The sequence below is a fragment of the Myotis lucifugus genome, unplaced genomic scaffold, assembly GCF_000147115.1.
Source record: "Myotis lucifugus unplaced genomic scaffold, Myoluc2.0 scaffold_22, whole genome shotgun sequence".
Classification (NCBI taxonomy): Eukaryota; Metazoa; Chordata; class Mammalia; order Chiroptera; family Vespertilionidae; genus Myotis; species Myotis lucifugus.
The window spans coordinates 8,496,791-8,521,626 of record NW_005871070.1 but is presented as its reverse complement, the minus strand read 5'-3'; the positions used below and the strand labels follow the sequence as shown (position 1 = coordinate 8,521,626).

General features: G+C 42.4%; 2 protein-coding genes across 4 annotated transcripts in view; one reads left to right on the top strand and one right to left on the bottom strand.

The window, feature by feature from the left end:
• Positions 1 to 9,930: 9,930 nt before the first annotated feature.
• On the bottom strand, positions 9,931 to 11,101 carry LOC102425726 (putative MAGE domain-containing protein MAGEA13P). The gene has a single exon (XM_006085885.2). The coding sequence runs from the start codon at positions 11,080 to 11,082 to the stop codon at positions 10,042 to 10,044; it is 1,041 nt and encodes a 346-aa protein (XP_006085947.1). The 5' UTR covers positions 11,083 to 11,101; the 3' UTR covers positions 9,931 to 10,041.
• Positions 11,102 to 23,534: 12,433 nt separating this feature from the next.
• Positions 23,535 to 24,836, top strand: part of G2E3 (G2/M-phase specific E3 ubiquitin protein ligase) — a 59,879-nt gene continuing 58,577 nt past the window's right edge. For 2 of the 3 annotated variants that reach the window (XM_014453348.2, XM_023751550.1), the window contains exon 1: positions 23,535 to 23,673. The gene's annotated coding sequence lies outside the window, so the exon portion shown is untranslated. Of the gene's footprint in view, positions 23,674 to 23,903; positions 24,006 to 24,836 lie in introns of all 3 variants that reach the window. The other variant, XM_023751548.1, reaches the window with a different exon arrangement.

Sequence of the window (24,836 nt, the reverse complement as noted above, 5' to 3'; positions counted from 1 at the left end):
TTCCATGACAACCTGTATTGGATTCAAACCCATGCCCTTCCTTGGGTGACATGGCTTCCTCTTCCAGCACTGAATCCCAGAATTTAGGCACACTAATTTTCAAAGCAATCTAATGATATGATCCTCATTTCTTTTAATTCATGGAAATTTTACTGATGTTTGCTTTTATTATAGAAAAAGTATCCACTAAGTGCATTTTTATTCTTGGAAACCTTGGCACTTTTCAAGTCATTGTGAAAAAAAATTATATATTTAACATTGTTTCAGTGAATGCTTTCTGAGTACCTACTACCTGTTAGGGAGTGTGAAGATGCTACCAGTTTCCTTTCTTTTTCCTGAATATATTTGCTGAATAGCTGAAAAATTCATTTTGTCCTTTCTCTATAACTAGTTCTTTCTCTTCTTTTTCTTTTTTAATTCAGCATATGGTACAAGGTAAGAGGAGCAGAAACTTTTATAAGGCAAAAGGTAATGTTTGAAATTACAGCAGTTTGAATATAGTTTAGTTTCTCAACTAAATGTAATTACTTTGAAGAGAAAAATCAGAAGAATAGGTTTATTGTTATATTTTTGCCAGTGGGTGTGTGAAGTGATTTAACTTACAGGTAATGATTATGTAATTGTATTGATACAGGGCATACAGCCTACCAACCTTAGCGAATCATCCAGACTGACAGGAGGAGGTGTAAAAATTCTGCCTGCTACTTTTCTGTTTCATATCCCTGCCTTTACAAAGGAGAGAAGTCTTGCTCACAAGTTGGGGAGGGCAGTGATAAGTGAGGCATCAAAGCTCCAAGATCACAAATATAAATGAATCAAGACAATGTGTCAATTCTAAGTGATATAATTTTAAAATGAATTGGGTGGCGGTGAAACTACCCTGCCCAAATGCTGACTGCGTCATAAGAGATACAAGGCAAATGGCTGGAAGAAGGTACCTACCATTCAGAAATGAAGCTCTATCTAAACTTTACAAAGCTGAACGAAGATACAAATTAATCTTACTGATCTCTTCCAGGATGTTGGTCCCTGTTTTACCTCTCTTGGATATTTGTTGCATAAACCAAACCATTCATTTGGACAGGGAGGAGCAACATAAGATATAAAGGTCTAGGGTAGCACTGTATCCTGAGGTAATTAAAATTTCTATTTTTGCAGCCATGGCACCTGCAGCCATAGCTGATTAAAAGTACAAAAATTTACATCTGGAGAATAATTGTGCCAAGGACAATGCTTGACCAAATGTAATTAGCCGAATTTAGATAAATTCTCAATGTGCTTTCTTTAACTTGAATAGAAAAATCACACACTTCATTGAACATGAATGGATTTGAAAATGAACATTTGAATTATATGTGAGGATACTTTCCCAAAATAATAGGCCCAATATATTTCGATGTGCTAAGTAGAAGCTCTTGTTGACCCAAAGACTGTATCAGCCTTCTGCTTATACTCTCAAATTCTATTTGCTGATTTTTGTTAATATTTATAATAACAGAAATAGTAGGTGAGGGAAAGAAAGAGAATAACAGATCCATTTAAATCTTTATTCTTTGTTTTTTCAGTGCTTCTTGTTCTTTTTCTTAGGGATAATTAGAGATAAATGGTATGGTATTATGTTTGCTCAGATAGCAATACAAAAATGCCTATTTCCATCATTTTCAGTAATAGACTTTCAAGCTATATTTTCTTCAAAGTTGATCCTCATTATTCCAGTAATATTTAAGCTATTAATTTCTCCAGAGAGTGCTTTTTGAAAATGGTAAATTATAAGACAAATCCCAAAATTACATTTTCTTTAATTTACAGTATTGTTCAAGCTCTACTGTTAGCATAAATGAATAGTCTGAGCTGCAGTCTGGAAAAAAAGCCTTGTGCATTAAACAGTTGGCTTGGAAACAGAAACATTAAGAATATGATTGAAATTTTTTACAGAAGATGAAATAACAGCATGCGCAAATGCTCATTTATGATAATTCTAACATTTCTGCTAGCGTTATAGAAAAGTAACAACATTTACCAAAACAAAAAAGGAAGAAAGAAAGGTGAAGGGCTTCACTTTCTAACCAACTGCAAAGATATCTGCAATGAAAGTGATTTTCACAGTTATATGGATTTCATTTTTTTCTAAGTTGCAAGTTTACCCTTTTGAAGGAACACGAAGGACTTTTCAAAACAAAAGTCAACTGAAGCAAAAGTTATCATGTTTCATGTTTAAAGTTGTCATGTTATAAAAATACAACAATACCAATAAATATAGTCAAACAGCATGTTATTCTGATAGATGTTGAAGTCTATAAAGGTTTATAATCATCAGCTATTTATCTTATTATAAAAAGACATGAATTATGCTAATGTGTGATGAAATCATATTAAATTTCTCCCAGAGTATATCTGTTTGCTTTATTATTTTTTTTTTTTGTCTTTGTTAGTGGTGGGGGGTTTGAGGAAGATAGATAATACTTTTTATAAAATTATGAAGAAGACTAGTCTTCTAAAAGCTATAAATAATCTGAAAAATTGTCAGTGATAACCACCTAAGGCCTAAGTAAGCATTTGTAATTCTTCAAATGAAAAGCTTCAAATTCACTCAGAGACTAAGAATATCACTTCCTCCATCTAGTGGTAACTTACTGTAATTCTCTCAAATTCTAAAATAACATTTCAACCTCAATGTGGGTTTGGGGGACAAGAAGAGATAAACCAAAAAACTTATATATTATATGCATAGTCCATGGACAGGAGCAATAGGGTAGTGAAGAACTGGGGGAATGGGGTATGGACAGGGAGGAGAGGTAAACGGGGAGAGGGTGGGGAAATGGGAGATATCCATAATACTGTCAACAATAAAAAAATGTATTTTTTAAATGTCATTTTGTTTTTATATTTATGCTAGGGTCATATAATTGTATTTATGTAAGAAATTAAGCTATATTTTGTTAGATTTCTGAAATATTTTACTACAGTCTAAAGAAATGTGGCATTGCTGTCTACAATATTTCACTCTTAAGCCAAAATGAATCAAACATAGTCTTTGTTTGAACCTACTTGGGGAGGCTTGACATATATGTATTAAGTGTGAATAAAGGCTGGTTTTAATTATCAAGTGAGTGATAAAGGCACATACTACAAGAACTCTGAGGAAGGTGTGGTCTTTAATTGTCGCCATTGGATTCGAGGAATACATGGAATTGAAATGGTCTTTAAAGAGATGGTAGGAATTACAAAACCAGAGTAGACTGAAAAAGGTATTCCAGGAGGGAGCAACAGTTACAAACAAGACTGGAAAACAGGAATTTAAATGGCTCTGACATTTTTTAAAGACAATGGGTAAATCCTTTCCCTGCAAAAATGAGTCCATATGTATGATCAAGAGGGGTGAGAGTAGGGTACAGTTATTACAGATTTGTTGTAGAGGGTCTTGATGTCAAGATTCGAATACTGAACTACATATCATTAGGTTCAATCCCAAGAATTATGATGGTGGCATCCATGGATCATCTATGGTTCATAATGAGCTTTTTGTGTTCAATAATTTCTTAAAATAAGGAAGTTTTTCTGTGCATGAGCATACATGCATTTCTCTATGGAGAATATCCATAATTATCATCAGATTCCCAATGGGATTCATTGCTCTTATAATAGGCAAATATTACATATTTTGAACAGCAAACTGACATGTTGAGGTTTGAAAAGATTCCTTTGGCTTGGCCTGTAAGATAGTTTGATATGGGCAGTTAACTTATTATTTAGGCTGGTAATAGTCCCCCAGCACAAGCAATACTGAAACATCTGCTGCCCTGGTTGTATGGTACTTTGTTCCTCCCCTCTCTGGGCACTTAATACTTCCCTATGAGATGTTCTAAATCTAGAGCTGGTTCTATGATAATTTACAGACCCATATAAGTGATCCCTTCAAAAAATATCCATAAACATACCTAAAATTTAAGGGTAGTGGGTGTATCTTTCTCACCATTGATGTCCATTCTGACTGCATTTCTATTTGGAACTCAAACTTCATAATGATAGTAGTAATCATAAAAATTTTCATTTGTTAATCTAAAAAAACAAAACAAATGAACAAACAAAACACAAAAACAGACTCACAGAAACAGAGATCAAACTGATGGTTGCCAGAGGGGAGCAGGGTAAGGGGATGGGTGAAAAGGGGAAGGGCCAAATTCTCAGTGATCTTGTGATAAGTTTGTATGGTGAAAGATGATTGCAGACGTAGCGTGGTGATCACATTGTAAGGTATATAAATGTTGAATCATTATATTGTACACCTGAAACTAATATAATATTGTATACCAACTATACCTAATTTTTTTTAAGTTTCCACTTGTTGAAGTCTATATGCCAGGCACAAAACTAGGTACATTTGTTCAATGAATTGCCAGGTAGGTTATCAGTAATTCTTATGATAATCCAATGAGTTAATTATATTCCCCAATTTTATAGATGAGGAAACTGAAGTGTAAGAGGGTTAAGTAACATTACCATAGTCACCTTGTTTATGCCTAGTACAGCTTTGATTTCAACCCAGATCTTGCTGATTCGATAAGATGTGTCAAAGGTGGAATTCAAAAAGTATTTGGCCAGGCCCTAGCTGGCTTTGCTCAGTGGATAGAACATCGGCCTGCAGACCAAAGGGTCGTGGGTTTGATTTCTGGTCAAGGACATGTACTCGGTTGCAGACTCTTCCCTGGCCCAGGCCCTGGTCAGGGAGCATGCAGAAGGCAACCAATCGATGTGTTTCTCTCACATTGATGTTTCTCTCTGTCTTTTCCTCTCTCTTCCACTCTCTCTAAAAATAAATCAGTGGGGAAATATCCTTGTGTGAGGATTAACAACAACAAAAAATAAGTATTTGGCCAGGATGTACAATTTCTGAATGCATGTATCTTGTCCTGCCATAGCCATACCTGTCCATTTTGTCCCTTGTTCAAACTACCCCTACCCTTCCTAGCTCCCTTGCGAGAAGCCCAAGGGATAGGTACAGAGCCCAAAGCCAGGTAAATGTGCTTTCTTTATATACTGTAAAGCTTTTGTCCAAAACCCCAGAGTATGAACTAAGTAGGAACCAGTACCCAAATCCCTTTTCATAGCTTGATGTTTCTCAACTCTTTTACTAAGAAACTGTTTAATTGGTATGTCATATTAAAGTACCTCATGATCAAAAATATCATGGAAATATTGCATTGTATATTTGATAGATCCTCCCTTCCCCCAATTGTCAAAAATCACATTAAATCCCTCTGGGACAGGATTGACCAAAGACAACATAACCAGCTAGAAGGGGGGTATGCCATCTTTGGCTCACTTACTCCATGGCTCTTCCCACTATTAGGCCCACTGGTATTTATTCTTTTAATTTTGCTCTTTGGCCCCTGTCTCATGCGCTGCTTCACTAGTTTTTTGCAGAACAGAATGCAGGCGTTCGCCAACCAGAAGGTGGGAGAGATCTATCTGGCCTTGAATTCAGAACCTAGAGACACCTATGTCACCGGAATCTTTGAGACCCCGGGTAGATGCCCCTGACGACACCCCCTCTCAGCAGGAAGTAGCTACGGAAGACAGACCTTCGCCCCCTGACCTTGCCCGGACTCTCAATTTTTTTACTATTACCAAAAGCCTGGAATGATAGATCCTCCCTTCCCCCAACTGGTGGACGGAGTATGACGTAACCTGCAGCCCGGAAATACCTGAGTGATTAACCATGTACCTTATATGGACTATACATTGGACCACCAATCCACACCTGCCAAACACCCTAAGCCATTGTCCTATATGGACAATACAGTAAGCCACCAATCAGTGTGCGCTGAGTACACTAAGCCCCCATTCCTTCCCATTCCACCCCTCAAAATGAGTGCTCACCCCTGCACGTGCTGCTGTCTTCCCTTTTCGAGACAGCCAGGCAGGTGCTTCTCCTCTAATAAAGCCTGTAGTCATGGTTTTCGGCCTCTGTCTGATTTTTCAATATTTTCCTCTTGGTATTTAAAAATGCATATTAACAGATTAAAAACTGAGACATCCTGCAGGAAAAGAAAGATTGGGTAAGTCTGCTCAAGACAGTTTTTCTCAAACTTGTTTGACCAAGAACTCTTTTACATAAAACTCCCACTAATACACTGAACAGCAGCCCAGAGTTTCGTAAACTCTGGCTATCACAATGACAGAGTTGGTACCAGCTACAGTGCCTGAAAGTAGACTCCCTCCAGGCTTCCATTGGAATAATGGAGCTCCTTCAGCAACTACAAAATGGAGTTTCTCTGACCCCAAACATTTCACATGTTCACTTTTCCCAAATGCAGCATGTGCATTAAAAAAAAAAAGAATATAATTGCAATCCTCACACTCACAAAAAAGTTACAAGACAATTAAATTCTAGACTAAACGTGACCAGACCACTGCTTCAACAATTTATAATGTAAGCATCAATTACTTGTTAAATATTTCAAAACAACAACAACAATGCAATCAAATCAGGAAATAATAAAATCTAGGCCCGCATGATTCCCACCAGCCATAATCTATAGCAAAGAAAACAGAAGACGGAGAAAGAAAAAGCACTTCTTGGTTCCAGCATCACTGGGGTGCGAGTCAATCCAGGCCAATTTACTGCGTCCCCTGTCTGTGGGCTTACATTTCACTTGGGAGGAAGAGCCCATGAGAAGGTTAACTGTGACCCTGGAATTCCATATTCTAGAGGGGCGGGGGGAGCAGATGGGAAATCTATCATTTATACACATTGCCTCTCTCAGGGAATACTCGAAACACCCCTGTTTTCTTTTTCAAATTTTAGAAATTGCATTTGAGTCACCTCCACTTATGAAGTCTTTCCTGAACCACCCTCTGGCCGCCCCCCCCTCCCCCCGCCCCATTCATCACCTACCATTTATTTCATATATTTAAAACCTCAAATTTCCTCTTTCCATCTCTCTCTGGTCCCTGCATTCCTGACACCCAAGTCTGAATTGACAGGGGTCTCCCTCTGGGAAACAGCTGCGGTGCCTTCTTATGAGCACAGCACACCTACATTTATATCAGGCCATTCACCAAGTCCTGGTGATTCTTCATCCCCAGCAAGATCTCAGGATATCCATGGTCTATGGCTGCCAACAGGTTGCTTTCTTCTCTAAAAAATCTCAGGCCTGTCCTTCCATCTTAGCAGAGGAAGCCCCTTGTCGCCGAATTTGCCACAGCTGAAAAGAATGACTCAGTGGGTTTCTGAACCAGACCTGCTGGTGGTGATGTGGCTTAAAAGGCCTAATGTTGCCCTAACCGGTTTGGCTCAATGAATAGAGCATCGGCCTGCGGACTGAAGGGTCCCAGGTTCGATTCTGGTCAAGGGCATGTACCTTGGTTGCGGGCACATCTCCAGTAGGAGGTGTGCAGGAGGCAGCTGATCAATGTTTCTCTCTCATTGATGTTTCTAACTCTCTATCCCTCTCCCTTCCTCTCTGTAAAAAATCAATAAAATATATTGAAGAAAAAAAAAGGCCTAATGTTATTTGATACCCATGTGCTCATGATGCAATCTAGACCTGCATTGCTGCTGTCAGCTGAAGTCTATATAGCAGAAGTCACCTACAAAAAAGAGATAGATCCAATAAAATGAAAGAGAAACATAGCAAGAGTTTCATGATTGCAAGCTGGGGAAATGAACATTTTTGTAGTAGGGAAACTAGAAGGAATTTATCATGAGAGTATTTTTATTTACCATTATTTGGTAATTTAATGAACAGTACTTTGATTCTTGTTTGGTAGAAAATACAAAAAGAGCTAATGATGTCCTTAACTTTAAAAGACAGTCTCCCACCTTCCATAATTTATTTTGATACTTTATGTATCCCACAGTATTTGCTACTAACACTACATAATGAGTGGCAAGCTCAAAGTTACAATAAATTATGCATAATTTAGTCTTTTGGAAAGTCTATAAATACAGTGTGAAGTGGTCAGCTTGTTATTTGATACAACATCTGAAATCAGATTGCTTGGGTGCAAATGTTTATCTCGATATTATAATTGTGGTGTGAATTCTGAATTTATTTTGTTTGCAAAGAGCATTTTATTAATTAGTTACACCAGTCTCAAGGGTATTCGATTTTTTTAGAGACATCAGTATCAAAACTTCTGCAAATATAAAGTAACTACTTTTTAAAAGAAGAGAAGTTTTATTAAATGATTTTTTAAAGTATCATTTGGGGAGCATAAGTGCTTCTAATTTCCAAACATATCTAAGCATTGAAGAATTTACTAATTTTATTATTTATTATTTATTGCTTTTCATTATCATCCCATGTTCTTTCTTTAGACAAAATCAGAGTGCAAGGGTCTTATCTTGGTGTTCAGTTATTAAGAACTAAAATATGTAAGAAAGTTTACTTTCCTATATGGTAAAATTATCTTTAATTCTTGTTTTTATTTTATTTTATGTGTTGTCAAACTATCAATTGTGACGAATCTTTATATAGGACTATGTTGCCTCCATTTGTCCCCATTTAGGGATATAATTTTTATTCTTAAAGGGCGTATAGTTCATGTGTTTTATTATTTTTTTCATTGCAAACTCATGCTTATTGAAACTTTATATATGAAATTGATTTGAGGACTATATTTAAGGTGAGTTTCTTCATGAAGATTTGAATTCATACCTAAAAAAAAAATGCTTGTAGGAACTACCAACGGGAACCACTCTTAAAAACAAATTCTCACCTTGGATTTTGGGGTAGGGGGGACACACAGTAGGAATTCCTGCTCCAAACCTACATAAGGGCTAATTTGTGGTTAGTAATACTCAAAGAGATTTTTTGAAATCCCTTCACCCAACATTCTTCCTTTATTCACTTATTCAGCAAATATATTTTGAGTGCCTACTCTGAGTCAAGGATATAGTTAGCTACAGAGGAGTCATCTGAACTTGCCAGGGTTCTCTTAATCAATTATGATTTATCATGCTTCTATGTTTTTGCACATGTTATTTCTGATGCCCCTGATTGCAGGACCTAATTTAAATGCCACATCCTCTGTCAAGCCTTCCACGACCCCCTTATGGTGTGTCTCTCCTTCCTCTGTGCTTCCTTAAATATTTGCATATAATTTAACATAATACTTATCACAATAGAATATTCAACTTAGCCTACATTTATTAAGTGTCTACTATGTTACACAAAGGCCCTTTTACAGAGCTGCAAACCCAAAAGCTCCAAAGTAGCATTGGTTCAGTTGCTCCTTCAGTTTACACTTGGATAATATTATAAGCATAAAGTTGATCTAAAGCTTTTCTATGTCATGTTATTTATCTTGTAACAGGTCTCCCTGCTTCTTCTCTTGACCTACATGAACTCTATTCTCAACACAGCAGCCAAAGTTATATGTTTAAAACATCAGTCAGATAATGTAATAAAATTCAAATCACTATTGTGGCCTAAAGGTCTACATAATCTGGTCCCCAGCTACCTCATCTCTTCCCATTCTGTCTCCTTCACTCCCTTTCAACAAGTTGACACCCCTCCTATTTCTAGAACACATTTCTGTCTCAAGGTCTCATTCCCTCACCTTATTAATGTATCTGTTTAAATATCACTTTATCAGAGAAGACGTTCATGATCTCTCAATTTAAAATAAAATCTTCCTCCTCTTTGTTACTTTGCTCAGTTGTGTTTTTCTTCACCGCACTTGCTGTCATCTGACATATTGCATGTGTATTTGTTTACTTGCTTATTTTGTGTCTTTCACTAGATTGTAGGCTCCATAAGAACAGAGACTTTGTTTACTGCTCTGTCCTCAGGGCTTAGAACAGTACCTGACACTCAATAATTATTGTTGATGAATTAATGAAATTTTTTTTTTGCTAGTTAAACTTTTTATTGCAAGGAAAAACAATTTAAACAAAAAAAGATAAAATCTCCAAATCACCTATATTGAACAGGAACACTAAGGTGTTCCCTCCATATCCACCCCGGTCCTCCACTACTTAGAACTTTGGCCGCTGTGTTCAAATGGAGAGTGAAGAATGGTAAGCTTCAGACTTCACTCAGGGCAGGAGAAGCTGCTAGACAGGACACTTGAACTTTCATCGGTTGTGGCAGTAGTATCATCCGAGGAAACTTCAGCCTGGGCTTTCTCTCTCTCATCTCTCAAAGCTTCCTCATACAAGTTTGTGAAGGAAGTGGGGTCAGTCCCATTGATCCTGGCTAGAAACTTCAGGACTTTCATCTTGGTGGTTTCAGCATGGGCCCTGGGACCCCACAGGACCTCATAGCGTGGAGGATCACTGTTGGGAACCTGCTGGTACTCCAGGTACTTTTCCTGCACTAGATCTTCGGTGATGAGCTTCCTGGGATCCCCATAGATAAAATTATTCTTCCCATCATGCACTCCAACCATATTCATAATTTCCAAGATTCTTTCCACAGAGGCTCGGTTGCCCTCCATGAAGATTATGCCCAAGACAAGTATCAGGATGCCGGTCTTGGGCATAACCTGGTCATCACTCAGCATCCCATCGTAGGTGAGGTCTAGTGATTTGACAAGCACATAGGAATGGCTGGTGGGGTCCACTTCCTTCACTTCAATGCCAAAGATAGTCTCTAGGCTCTCACAGGCTTTCTTGAAGATCACAGGGAAGTGATCCTTGTGCTCTCTGATGACACTCTCTAGCATTTCTGCCTTTGTGATGGGCTCCTTTGTGGCATACTTGATACTCAGGTACTGCACCAAGTCGTACACCTTATTTTGTAGCACTTCAGTGAACAAGGACTCGGGATTTGGTGGAGTCTGCAAGGTACTTGGATCCTCTTCTTGGTGGCTTGATAGAGTGACTGTGTTGGCAGTAGAGGAGGAACCGGCTATCTGGAAACTCTGAAAAAGACTAAGTATCCCAGTGGTAGGCAAATCCTCTGGAGAGCCAGGGGTCAAAGGAGAGAGAGAGGAGAAAGAGGTGTTGGTGGTGCTGGTGGCTTCTTCCTCTTCAACTATGGGAACCTGTAAACCTACCAGGCCCTGTGCCTCTCTTGGGGCCTGAAGGTCTTCCTTAAGGTTGCAGCTGTCACTCTTCTGACCATGAGGCATGACTTGTGTTGGGGACAGTTGGCCAATTGGGACCCACAGACCTTGAAGACTGGCAGGGTCTGGGACTCCTCACCTCGGTGACCTGATTCCGGTTATCTCAGTTGAAGTCTTATCTCCCTGGAAATCCAAAAGTCAAAGTCGGAAAACAATACCTCCAAGGATCCCCAGACTGAAAGCAGGCTCAGAACAGGCTAGGGCTCATTCGGTTCCAATGAAAATTTTTTTAAAAAGAGCCAAGACATAAACATTTTAAACCCTGTACTATTGGATTTTGTTCAGTTGAGTCCATATACTCATTCTGATTATAGCCAGGATATTAGTAAATAATGTTAGCTATATGACTTATGCTTCTGTTTATAGAAACACAGGATTTATAATGTCATTTTAATAGGAAACATTGACTACGAATTGTAGATGTAAGATGAAAAAATATCATACACTTAAAAAATACAGCTTGAAAAAGCTGAGACATAGAAAAACTAATTGGCAATATTTCAGAGGATATAATATAAAGTTTTTTATTTTATTTATTATAAATTTGTTCAAAGATATTTAAAACTTTTTACTATAATTAAAGGCTGGGGAAGCACAAATAATGAATAATTCCTGGGAATAACATATAATGTCATGATCATTCTTGATACTGTTTTATCCATTTCCAGGTATCTTCATCTCTTTGCATAGATCCAAATATCCATCTGGTATCATGTATATGTTCTTTCTGTCTGAAGAAGTTCCTTTAACGTTTTTTATAGTGCAGGTGTGTTGACAATGAAGGTCTGAAGAAGTTTTGAAATACATTTATTTTGCTTATTTTTTTCCCCCATGGGTTATAGAACTCTGGTTTGACAGTTGTTTTTCTCTGAATACTTTAAAGATGTTGCTCCATGGGCGATCCACCCTCCGAGCTGCTGGACTATGGTCTGACTGAACGGCCCCCACCACCGACAGCTGTGGATTACTAAATTCTTTTAGCCAAGAAATCTTCTCTCCAAAAGAAAGCTGGCACTGAAGACTAAACAAACATGACTGATAAAGCAGGAATATTCTGGTAAATGTGAAAAACAAAGAACATCTCTCCGAGGCGTCTCAGGGAAAAGTTTAAAATATACTGACTTTCAAGATGAAGAACGAACTCCTGGGCAGGCAGTCAAGCCCAAGCTTTTAGGGCTGAGATCAGAGGCCTTGCTGAAGCTGGGGCGTCACCTCTCACAGGAAGCTTCCCCCCACCCCCACCCCCACACTCACCCCCCACCTCCCCATCGCCCTCTGCAGCCGCACTTCTAGGTCTCTCCAGAAGCCAGGCTGTGCTGGGCCTCTGGCCTTTGTTCCCATGGTCCCTGTACCTAGAATGCCCTTCACAACTCCACCGCCACCTCCGCCTGCTAGACACCCATCATACACCAGACTTCATTAGGCATTATTCTAGGGCAGTGGTTCTCAACCTTCCTAATGCTGCGACCCTTTAATACAGTTCTTCATGTTGTGGTGACCACCCCGCCAACCATAAAATTATTTTCATTGCTACTTCATAACTGTAATTTTGCTACTGTTATGAATCGTAATGTAAATATCTGATATGCAGGATGTATTTTCATTGTTACAAATTGAACATAATTAAAGCATAGTGATTAATCACAAAAACAATATGTAATTATACATGTGTTTTCCGATGGTCTTAGGAGACCCCTGTGAAAGGGTCATTCGACCCCCAAAGGGGTCGCGACCCACTGGTTGAGAACCGCTGCTAAAGAGGATGGCGTTCAGAGAGTTACCAGGTTTGTAAACAAATGGAGATTTGAGGGAGATGGTGCACCTGGAATGGGTGTGGGGCTATACTTTGCACTAGGCCTCTTTTTCATTTGGCTGTTTCTGAGATATGTTTTTATTATAAACTGGTAATCAGATCAGTAAGTGGGTTCTAAATCTGAGTTCTAAACCTCTGATTTATAGGTTTACAGAGTCCTCTCCTCTCCCTCATCTTCATTCCTTACTCCATCCAAGTTTTTCTTGAGCTCTAGTTTCTTTGAGATTTTCCTCTCTCTGCACCATGGGGCAGGTGAGATAAGAACTGTGAAGAGCCGAAACCGGTTTGGCTCAGTGGATAGAGCGTTGGCCTGAGGACTCAGGGGTCCCGGGTTCGATTCCGGTCAAGGGCATGTGCCTGGGTTGCGGGCACATCCCCAGTGGGAGATGTGCAGGAGGCGGCTGATCGATGTTTCTCTCTCATCGATGTTTCTAACTCTCTATCTCTCTCCCTTCCTCTCTGTAAAAGATCAATAAAATATATTACAAAAAAAAAAAAAAGAACTGTGAAGAATGTGCATACGAATTACCTGCTGGAAATGACAACCTGGACTTTCAACTGACATCTGAAGTCCAAGGAGGGGGCTGTTGGAACCCTCAATCTATAGCCAATAGGTCAGAAGCACAGGTGATAACTTGGACTTTCAACTGGCATCTGAAGTTGGGCAGGGGAAGGCAGTCTCATGGAAATGAGCCCTTGGCCTATGGAATCTGATGCTTACTTCAAGCAGACAGTGTCAAATTGAGTTGAATTGTAGGACAACCCGCTGGTGTCTGAGAGTTGCTTGGTGGTGTGGGAAACCGCCCCCCACCCCCACCCCTAACTTCCACATATACACACACGTTGAAATTGGGCCAGAACCTTTAGGCCTCATCGGACATCCTTAAGTCTCCTCTTAGATCCCCTTGGCTCACTTTTTGGTTCCAGAGCACTAGCCACAACGAACTCTAGGAAGGTATAGCCTGCAGCACCGTATCTGAGCTGCACCAAGGCTCACACTTTCTGCCAGACTTCCCTTCTGTCACCATGGGGGATGCCTTTGGGAGCCAGCTCAGCCATCCTGGTGCACCTAAAAGAACCCTTGATGAAAGGGAGGGCAGGAGTTTGAGAACAAATAACTTTCTCTTCTGTCTCACCAGCAGGTAATTCTTATGCACATTCTTCACAGTTCTTCTCTCACCTGCTCCGTGGTGCAGAGAGAGAAAAATCTCATAGAAACTAGAGCTCAAGAAAAACTTGGATGGAGTAAGGAATGAAGATGAGGGAGAGGAGAGGACTCTGGTGAAATGGAATTTTTGGACTGGAAAAAGGGGTGTTCCCCTGGGCAGACGGGTTCCTGGGCTCTTTATCCTCCGAGTTGAAGAATGAATTCACGGACGAAAGGTGGTATAGCAAAGGTGGAGATTTATTGAAGAACAAGTACAGACTCCCATGTGGGGAGGAGGAAAGGGACCCACTGAGTTCCTTTTCCCTGTGGCTTATAAAGGCTGTAGATCTTGGTGCCTTGATATCCCCTCTGATTAGTCACTATTTCCTTGGACTGGTTACTATAGTAACTTCTGAGCTCAAAGGTCCAACCTCACATGGGACAAGTAAGGTTTTCCTCCCCTCCTTCCTTATTGTTTTTTATTCCCTTTGGGGTTTCTTCTTCTCCTTTTGGATGCAGGGCTTTCTTCCCTTTATTTTGTAAATATAGACCTTTTTCTGTTCCCAGCTCCCTCATTCTATGGAAATGTACCTGTTGCAGCTTTTCAGCTTCCCTATTCTATGGAAATATACCTTCTGCTGCTCTGCAGCCCTGTACTTCTTTCATGGTCCTCTTAATTTTTAAAATTTCTAAAATTTCCTAAATCTGCCCTAACCGGTTTGGCTCAGTGGATAGAGCATCAGCCTGCGGACTCAAGGATCCCAGGTTCGATTCCGGTCAAGGGTATGTACCTTGGTTGCAGGCACATCCCCAGTAGGGGGTGCGCAGGAGGCAGCTGATTGGTGTTTCTAACTCTCTATCATCCCTCTCCTTTCCTCTCTGTAAAAAATCAATAAAATGTATTTTAAAAAATAAATAAATAAAAATAAAATTTCCTAAATCTGTCTTTTTCACTCCTAAAAATTCCTGTTTCACTGGCATTCTCTGTGGGCTATGTGAGCATTTTACACATCTTCATATCCCTCTAATATTTAGCTGAGTGTAGTTATTTAATAATGTTTAAAAATGAATATATGGAATACAGTACAGTAAAAATAAAAATATATATTTTTCTGACTATATTTGACTAAATATAAATTCTTATGGAAGATCTAATGTATTAGCTGTCTAGAAAAATTGCTTCTAAAAATCCATTTAAAATTAGGAGCCTGGAAAAACACCATGTGTAGTATTTGGCTTCTAGTTAGATTTTTTATTGAAATAAGTCAATTACTCTACAATGAAAATTTTTATTTACACCTTCCCTGTGCAAACAAAATGTTGATTGGAGGAAGAGAAGGATAGCAGGAGGGAACATGAATAATGGCTGGCAAGGACTCCCCTCCTGCTGACTTTAGTATTTTCAAAAGGCAAATGAGGAAGTATAGACTTTATTTAGTGGAATTTTTAATAGTTTTTAAAGAGCTTAGTTTCAGTGTAAAAACACTGACAAGGGCTATTGACATTAATTCACTTGAATAGATGGAAACAGTTAAACTTTTATTTCAGAATGTTATAAACAATAAATTTCATGAATATTTATTGTGAAATCTACCAAATTATAATTCGTTACAATGTATTGTTCACCTAAAATTTCACTGTCATAAAGTCATAGCACAGTCAGAATCAGGAATGTCTGGTGTAAATATTTACTAAATGAATTAGAATTGTTAGGGGCAAAAATAGAATGGTGGGAACTAGCTGTGGTTATGGGAAATATAATCATGCTCTGTTAACTGTGATTGCCTTATTCTGGTTAAAGAAAAGACATTCTAACCTGGCTGAGAGTTGTGTGTCTGGGAGTCAACCTTGGACCTGGGAGTCAACTTTGGAACGAAGTCCTTTCATTCAAGAACTGCTCATTGTCATGGAAAGATTAACAACCTTGCTGTCCAGGCAATGGAGTCCCACTCCAGGCCCCAGCTTCACCTTCCCTGTAATCCCTACTTCCCCATTTAATCTTTGTCCTACCCTATATAAGCAGCTGGTTTATGGGAGGATCAGAGAGCAGATTTTGGTGGATGACCTGCTGCTTTCCCATACTGCTGGAGTATTGGAATAAACGCTCATGTATGACTCAATCCTGTCTCTGCTGAATTGGCCAAGTAGTGACAGGCAGTCCAGACCCTTTGATTTTCCGGTTACAGAATCAGAAGAGGTTTCCCCACTATTCTGACTCCCTCTGATACCACCAGGCTTCCTTCCTATTCTGCCACACCCAGAGATACTCTAGGAGATAAGGGACCCCATCCTCCCGTTACAGAATTTACCAGGCGACCGAAAAATACACAAGAGTACCTGGAGATACAGGAAAAAAAAACCCATTTATTCCAGATGTACTAGTACCGTGACTCAGGGGAGCCTGTTTCCAAATCCTGAGCAAACCAATATGAAGGAAGCTTTCTCTTTATACCCTTTGGTTTCTTTGTTCCCCAAATAAGGAACAGACTTCCGGACAGGCTTTGCAAAAAGCCCCGTGTGTTGGGATGGGGCCAGCGCCGATAACCTCCTCCAGGGGTTGTGTATGGTTCATGGTTTATGGCCTCTGTAAAATGTAAGTATTTAGTTAAATAGGTCTTGCAAGACCAGATAATTAAGGAAGGGGCAGTGACTAGACTACAGGCTAACAGGAATGTGTATTAGGGATACTGATTAACCAGGTACAGAGTCAGGCTACTAGCCCCCCCCTCAAAATGTCTTATTTTCCTCATCACTCCAACAGAGAAAAGAGCTTACTAGTGTTCTGTTATTAAGAGGGAAGTGCGCATACAGTGCATTCAATTGGATCTTCAATAAAGCCTTAGGATAAAAGTAGGTGTCCTCAGAAGGTGGCAAGGGGCCTTGGTGTTGTGGCGAAAGACCCAGGAGAAGTGACAGCCAACACCCATCAGGAAAGTAAAACCTTTATTACACAGTGCTGCTAGTCCAGGGGACTTTGATCCAAAGCCTGAACTGCCAATGTGGGGAGGTTTTGATACATATATATATATCTTCTCGTGACGGGCCCCTCAGGGTGGGCTTTGTAGCTCCATCCAAGTCAGTTAGAATGGGGAAAATTACTGTTTAACTAGATACTGAACTAGGCTACAAGCCCCCAAAGTTGACCCCCTATTTGCCTTCTCATTCCCCGCCCCCCCTCTTGTTCCACAAACTAGCCTTAGCCTCGGGGATTACAGAAGACTCAGGAATTGGGGATAAGGTCATCGACCGCTCTAGCTATTTCCTGCTGAAGGAGGGCAACGAAAAGGGGGGTTTAGCATGCCGTGTCTTCATCATCTTCCCCAAGGGGGTCGTAAAAGTAATTCGGAGTAGCTTGGGCAGAGAAGTTCTCCCAGTACCAGTCTGGGGTTTCCGGCGACACTTGTATAAAAACAGAATAAAACTGTTAGAAAAATGAAAACAGTGATTACCCAAAAATACCAAAGTCAGGTCGGTCAGCGGGATCTGCCATCTGCTTGAAGATGATCTGCAGTGGGTGGTTCAGGTCAGAGGTCACCTTCCACTCTGGATGCTGATTGTCCAGCTGGTGGGCTGTTTTCACTTGGGAGTGGTGGATCCAGGTGTACAGTCCTCAAACTTTGAGAGCTGAGGGGGTGATTAGTATAACTGGATAAGGTCCCTTCCAGCTTGGCTTAAGGGGTTCCTTTTTGCAATCTTTTACCCAAACCTGGTCCCCAGGCTTGTGAGGGTGCACAGCTGTTCCTAGAGAGATGGGAAATCTATCAGTAACCCATCTGTGGATTTCAAGGATAGTTTTCCCAAGTCCTTGTAGCTGTTTCTGAATTTCTAAGTTCCCTGCATCCCTCAAATCTCCCTTTGGCCGAAATAAGGGAGAGGGTCTGCCATATAGAATTTCAAATGGAGAGAACCCTACCCTGCCCCTCGAGGTACAGCATACCCACAGGAGCACAAATGGTAAGATATGTATTCAGGGTAAGTTTGTCTCCTGGCACAGCTTAGCCATAGGCTGCTTGAGAGTCCGGTTCATGCGTTCTACTTTCCCTGAACTGTGGGGCCTGTAGGCTGTATGTAAGTTTCACTTAATTCCTAAGGCCTTAGCTACCTGCTGTACTACTTCAGCTACAAAGACTGAGCCATTACCTGACCCTGTGGTTAATGGCATTCCATACCGTGGAATTATGTCCCACAGTAACGCCTCGGTGACTTCTTTCTTCTCCGTGCAGGCAGGATATGCCTCAACCCAGCCTGAAAAGGTGCCCTAATTCTGTAAAGCCTACCTCTAGATTTTCAAAGGGAGCCTGCCCACAGTGCTGAATTCCTATGGGTCCTACAGGACTCTGACTTGCATTGTTTTGTGCACAGAGGAGGCAGGCTGAGAGACTGAGGAGCATAAGGGGAAACGGGCAATTAGATAATATCTGCTTAACAAGGCTTCTAGAGCCGTCTTCCCTAAATGGGTAAGTTTAAGCTGCTGGAAAACTACTCTATGAGCTAACTGTTCTGGAACATAGACCCTAAGATCTGGGAGTATCCACCAACCTTCCTTCATCCTCTTACCTCCTTCTCGTTGGCCCATTCTTCTCCTTGAGGGGTGTATTTCGGAGGTTCAGGTAATTCAGGATTCAGCATGATCCACGATAGCGCCGCCCACTCCTTAGCAGCCAGCTTTGCTGCTGTGTCTGAGCATCGGTTCCCTTCTGACACTAGTCTTTTCCTCGCTGATGTCTTTTACAATGGATGACTGCTACTTCCTTGGGTTCCAAGACTGCTTCTAGTAACTCCAAGATTTTATTCTGATTTTTTTAGTTCTTTTCCCCCAGCCATCAGGAGCCCCTTTCCTTGTATATGGCCCCATGGATATGCAGGGTAGCAAAGGCATAGCACGAGTCAGTGTAGATGTTGGCGCACTTATCCTTACTGAGATTTAAGTTTCTGACTAGGGCCCAAAGTTCTGCCCTCTGTGCTGACCATCCTTCATGCTGGGCCTGTGCCTCTATTATCTCAGAGTTTGATACCACTGCATACCCGGCTTGTCTTTTTCCTTTATCTAGGAAGTTACTGCTCTCTGTGAACAATACTGATTCTGTAGAGGCCTGTCTGTTAGATATGGCCAGCTGGAGTAAACCTCCTCTAGGACTTCTAGACAATCATGCTCAGGGGTTCCCTCTGATTGAGTCATCCAAGCATAAGTCAGCCAATGTTGCCCCTTAGCTTCCATTAGGGCAGCGGTTCTCAACCTGTGGGTCGAGACTCCTTTGGAGGTCGAACGACCCTTTCACAGGGGTCGCCTAAGACCATCGGAAAACACATATATAATTACATATTGTTTTTGTGATTAATCACTATGCTTTAATTATGTTCAATTTGTAACAATGAAAATACATCCTGCATATCAGATATTTACATTACGATTCATAACAGTAGCAAAATTACTAAAGTTATGAAGTAGCAACGAAAATAATTTTATGATTGGGGGTCACCACAACGTGAGGAACTGTATTATGAAGGGTCGCAGCATTAGGAAGGTTGCGAACCACTGCATTAGGGTGACAACAGCATGAGGCACTTGAACATTTAAGTTCTGTCCTAGAGTGAGCTTGTCTGCCTCTTTGACTAATAAGGCTGTAGCTGCAAGGGCCTGAGGCCTGGGGGCCACCCGGAGGCAACCAGGTCAATCTGTTTGGAGAGGTAGGCTACTGGCCTCTGCCAGGGTCCCAACTCCTGAGTCAGAACTCCTAGGGCTACCCTGCTGTTCTCGTGAATGAAAAGGTTAAAGTCCTGTGTCACATCTGGGAGCCCTAGGGCCGGCGCCTCAGTGAGCTTTGCCTTTATGGTCATGAAGGCTTTTTCCTGCTCAGGACCCCAGTTAATGGGTGCCTTTTCCTCTCCTTTTAAGGCTTCATAGAGGGGGCTTAGCTAGATCTGAGAATCCTGGGATCCAAATTTGACAGAACCCTGCTGCCCCTAGGAATTCCCAAATCTGTCGCTGGGTGCTGGGGACTGGTATGGCACACACTGCCTGCTTCCTTTCAGTCCCCAGTCTTTGTTTCCCTCAGGTGATTCGGAAACCTAGGTATTTGGCTTCCCTCTGACAGATTTGAGCCTTCCTTTTGGACACCTGGTAACCTGTTTCAGTTAAGAGTCTTGGAAGGGTTCGTGTTCCTTCCCAACACTGAGCTCTCATGGAACTGGCCAGTAGGAGATCATCTATATATTGGAGTAGAACGCACCCCAAGTCCTGACCTGGAAATTTGGACAAATCTGATGCTAGTGCTCCACTAGAGGGAGTCGGGGAGTTCCTGAACCCTGTGGCAGTCTGGTCCAGGTGAACTGTTTCTTAGCCCCTGTGGTTGGGTTTTCCCACTCAAAGGCAAACAGGGGCTGACTGGAGGGTGCCAGCTGAAGGCAGAAAAAGGCCTTCTGCCCAGACCAGTGGGAATTCCTTCCCTAATTCAGGCTCTAATAGTGAGTCCTTTGACTGGGAGGTATAAAGTCTCCATTCTTCCTCCCTAGGCACTGCTAAAGACAGGATCATTGAAGAGGTCTCCTCACCTAAGCGCAATTGTGCTGAGCTATCCGGGGCTAAGGTGGTTTCTGCTCCCATTTTGGCTGAAAGGTCTCTGTCCATTAGAGGGACAGGGCAGTCTGGCAAATACAGGAATTCATGAACCACCTGGTGGCCGCCTAGCTGACATCGGTGGGGGCGGCAGAATGGTCTGCGGGTGTGGTCCCTGGTAGCTCCGATAATGGTGACTTTCCGTCCTGAGAGGGGAGTTACTTTCTGAGTAACTTCTGAGTGCTCTGCCCCTCTATCAACCATAAAGTTCACAGTCTGGCCCCCAATTTTCATTTTGACCATGGGCTCATGGGGGCCCAGTTGGAAAGAGCCCGGTCTGTCCTAGTCGGAGTCGGCTGCCGCTATCGATGAGGTCTGCCTCAGGTGGATCTGGCGGATAGCAGCTGGGTGGTTTGGACGGCCTTGCCTGCTTTTTCTGGCAGCTCAGACATTCATTCTTCCAGTGTCCTTATCCTTTACAATAGGCACACTGGTCCCGTTTAAGACTCGTCCTTCCTTTTCCTGACTTGGCTCCTTGCTGTCTCCCTTTCCTTCCTGCCTGAGAGTTCTGGGAGTTAGCTTCTATGACAGCCGCAGAGATCAGGGTTGCTTGCAATTGACCCAGCTGGGCTTATGGGCCTGAAAAATTGACTCCAAGAGTTCAACCATGGCCTGAGATTTTTCAGAATAAGCAGGAGTGTGATGCTTCTAATTTAAGAGATTGGTCGTAGTGAAAGGCTGGTAGTGAAAGACTGATCCTCCTTCTTGTAGGTTCCCATCTTCTCCCAATACTGCGGGACCCGAGTTTCTCGGAGAGGCATCTGGAAAGCCAGGGGTGGCCTGTGTCCCTGATCAGCTGAGTGCAAACGTCATCCAACTGGCTCTGGAGAGTCTGGTTTGGGGGGGTGAGGGTGGGGGATGGAAGGAGGTGGTGTATCTAAGCTTCTCTGACCAGGCAAAGGAGCACTGGGTGCCACTTGAGGCACATATGGAGGTGGTAAAATTGGCAGCACTTCCTCGGGGGGTGGGGGTGGGGGGGAGGGTCCTATAGAACAGGGGGCTGAGCTTCCTTCTGAGGGACCTGCTTCTTTTCTCCTGCCACTAAAACCTTACTCAGTCCCTTCTTACACACGCAGAGCCAGATCCAAGGAGGCCTGTGCTGAGCTATTTCTAGCCATTGATCTATGTAAGAAAACTGATCAGGATGACCAGGGTCACCCGTGATGACCTCAAAGAGGGCCCTGACAGTTGGGACATCTAGGGTTCCCTCTGAGGGCCAACCCACACCATAGGCTGGCCATTCTGATTCACAGAATTTTCAGGGAACTAGTTTTGTAACGCCCAGGACGCAAGCCGCTGTCACAAAGAACCAAGAGACGCTTCTCATGCAAAAGGCAAAGGGTTTATTTAGTTTCCAACATGTTGGGGCTTACAGCTTACTCTGAATGCAGCAGAGCAGCGGCTGTCAGCCCTGACTAAGAGTTTAAGCACCGGTTATATACCCCTCTAGCAAACGGGGGAAGCAAACGGGGGGAGCAAGGGGGTCACTCTTCTGGGAATCTTGGCGCCGTTGTGAATTAATGCCTGTCTAGTTTCTTATCAAGTTGCTTGTTTTTCAGTTTACTCCCGGGCTGCGGCCATCTCCCGTAACCTCCCTGCTGCAGCTGTCTCCCATAAAAGTTGATTGTTACATCTCCCCCTACTGACCTTCCTAATTGCCCTGGTGCCGTAAAATGTAACTCTCTGGTAACGCTGGGCCAACCCACACCATAGGCTGGCCATTCTAATTCACAGAATTTTCAGTGAACTAGTTTCACACTATAATCCCCGGCAAATTCTTTCTGTAAAACCCAATATTCTATAATATTATAACTAATAACATATTTGACAAAGGCTCCTATGTACCTTCACCATAAAATTTTCTTTCACGAGAGAGAAAACAAACATTCTAGGCATTTTGGAGCCTATTGGGATGATCTAAAGCCAATTCTGGTCAAGAGAAAGTTTCTTAAAATTCAAACCCTTCCAGGATTGTCAACCTTGATTTTACCAAAAGATTATATATCAAAGTGTATTAGACACATTCTTATAACTTTCAGAAATAACCAGCTTTAGAAACTACCTTCTTTCTCCTTCAAAATGCATTTCTATGCCTATGCTTTCTTTATTACACCAAAGCCCTATTTTCCTTAACCTTAATTTTTAGGTGACATGTAAGTAATTAACATTCCTTACATTAGCAATACATTTATATAATTTTTGTCTTTTTTTTTTTACCATTAGAACAATATCTCATGTAGTGTGCTCTATACATAGTTATTAAGTGTATGAATAAATCTGTCAGCTAGAAAAAAAAAAGGAATATATTGTGCAATCCTTGGAAAAGGCAAGTGTCACTGTTGCCCCAAGAATCTCACACATTATCTTTACAATTATCTTATAAAATGATCTCTTAGGAGAAGAAGGCGAAAAAAAAAAGATTGTCGTTTTTTAGCACTTATCGTGGGAATTTTTACTTGGGATCAGCTCTGCTCCTACAACTTACTTTCTGATGACTGCACTTGGCTTTTAGTCTTCCTCAACCACGGGAGGGAGCGAGGTTAAAAGTCCTGTCTCGGTAAACCCCGTACCAACCCTGGGGAGGGTGTTTTTACTTCTTGCTGTTACTGCTGTCTACGGAGGGGAAGTCACTGCTTTTATTCTCTCCATTCCTTGAAGGAATGAAACTTCAGAAACAATAGGGCCCAATGAGGAGACACCGGGCAGAAACGCCGACCCAGCGCCCGACCTCGCTGTGCACCGAGACAAGGAGGCGGACGAAAGAAACCGAAGGAACTCGGACACAGTCGGGAGGGCAGCCCGCGGGGGGCGCGCCGCCGCCGCCGCCGCCGCCGCCGCCGCCGCCGCCTCCCGCACCGCCGCGTGTTCCGCCCGGAGGGGCGGGGCCGAGGTCCTCTTCCGGGTTGCGGCCGGAAGTGGAGATTTTGAATCTTGCAGGCCGTTGGATGGGGATGTTGCTGTTGTTGCAGCGCGAGAACTGAAAAGTGGCCGGGCGCTTCTGGAACTTCTGGCCGCGCCGTGGTGAGCGGCTGGGGAGCGGGACGAAGGGAGCGTTCCAGGGCTCGGCCGGGGGCGCAGGGGCGCGGGGGCCTCGGGCTGCCTGTGGGTGTCCGGGTGGCGGGGCCGCCTGTAGGGTCTTGGAGAGGTCGGGGCGCAGGGGAGCTTTTCCCCGGCCGGCGCTCCGGCGGGTTGGCGCGTACGAGGCAATTGTGATAGTAACGAGCCTCGTTTAACCTCTGACTTTTGTCTAGTCTCTGACCTGCTGGTCATGGCTGGTTAGCATTTTCGCCCATTCGGCTCGCGTGCTGAAGCTTCGACAGTAGCTGTAGCCGATTGCGAACGCGTTGCCACCGGTAGGAGAACCCTCCTTTATCGAAGATGGAAGGTTGGCACAGGTTTGGAATGCGGAGGTGCGCGGCGGAGCTCCGGGTTCTTGCCGAGGGGCGCGGCCGCAGCAGGCTGTTCTTCGGCTCCGCGGGCAAGTGACAGGCTGTGGAATGCCCGGTAGGGGTTTAAACTGAAATCTGAGCAGCCTTTGTGTGTAAAACCCGGATGTTTTGCTTCCACGCTTGGCATTTTTCTTGTACCGCAGAAACCCGAGACTCTTGCCCATTTAAACCGGCTCTAGTAAGAGCAGCGTTCACAGGAGTCGCATTCGATTGCTAACAATAGGGATGAGGTTTAGTTGGTGCCGCAGACAGACATGCCTCTAGTCCCCTCTGTTCATTGGCCAACTGGGGTACTGTGGAGTCGCATTGGAAATACTCCTATTTCCAGCGTGGGGTTTTCTTTGTTTTGCTTTGTTTTTATTTTGGTGTTTTTTGTTTTGTTTATTTGTAATGACGAACTACCTAAAATAGCAAACTCTGTCTAGCCCCGTAGCAAAGTCTTGCCTTCTGGAATCGTTTAAATGTATGTCATAAGTGAGTGCTGTACGGGTCGGCTTTCGCTCAAGCGGACACTAAATGAGTGCTTTACATGTGTGGACATTTTATATCTTGCCTTATTGAAAACTTTCAGGCTAATTTTGTCTTGCTTTATAGGAACAGGTATTTTCTGTTCCTTTTAAGATTTTTAACACCAGGGCATCATTCTATATAAGTGTATAAGTAGCTCTTACAAAGTAGGACTTTGCATTATTCAGAATAGACATTCCTTCATCTAGTGCTGGCCACTCCCACTCT

Bases quoted from the DNA above. Each gene is read 5' to 3' on its own strand.
- LOC102425726 (XM_006085885.2), bottom strand. From the start codon at position 11,082: ATGCCTCATGGTCAGAAGAGTGACAGCTGCAACCTTAAGGAAGACCTT.